Raw genomic sequence first — 597 nt, forward strand, 5'->3', positions numbered from 1 at the left:
ACAGTGCTTTAAAAAAAAACCCTCAAAAAAAAAAAAAAAAAAAAAAAGTGCTAGACTCCATATGGCTGGCCACTGTTCGAGTTCCGGACCTGGACCTGGCAGCTTGCTTTCTCTCTCTCTGTGTCATTTCTGGGCCAATTTAAATAAATAAATAAATAAAGTTAAATAATTATTTTTAAAAAATAGTTAAAAATAAAGAGCTTGGGGTTTGATATAATAAAGTAGAGAAGGAGCCCTTTGCTGTGAGCTCGAACACCCACCAATGGTTGAGGGTTGGTGTTACAATCAAGCACTTACTGATTTCACTTCCTGAGCAGTCAGCTGGCCAATCCCCAGCTTTGCCAAAGCCCTGTCCAGTTGGTGAATCACAGTGGTATGAGTCTTCAAACGGTATCTCAACAAGGGAGAAGGCAGGTAAGGTGTGAGAAGCATGGTCCTGCTCAAGGCTTTCTGTGATACAATACAGGAGAAAGTCAGACGGTATTACCTCATGACAAGACAGGAAACAGGTGTGGCTACTGAAAAGAGAAGGCCTCAAAGTGCTCACCATTTGTGAAGCCTGGAGATGACTCATTCCCAGAGGATGGGTAGGGAAAC

At 42.2% G+C, this 597-nt stretch overlaps 1 protein-coding gene across 1 annotated transcript in view; it reads right to left on the reverse strand.

Annotated features, from left to right (window-relative positions):
* The window catches only part of LETMD1 (LETM1 domain containing 1), a gene marked incomplete at its 5' end in the record, with an annotated part of 13,965 nt that overhangs the window by 3,377 nt on the left and 9,991 nt on the right, over positions 1-597 (reverse strand). The window contains 2 exon segments of the mRNA XM_027768136.1: positions 298-450; positions 548-587. Of these exon segments, the coding sequence (XP_027623937.1) occupies positions 298-450; positions 548-587 (193 nt within the window).

This window comes from Tupaia chinensis, unplaced genomic scaffold, assembly GCF_000334495.1.
Source record: "Tupaia chinensis unplaced genomic scaffold, TupChi_1.0 Scaffold145652_1, whole genome shotgun sequence".
NCBI classification, from domain to species: domain Eukaryota; kingdom Metazoa; phylum Chordata; class Mammalia; order Scandentia; family Tupaiidae; genus Tupaia; species Tupaia belangeri.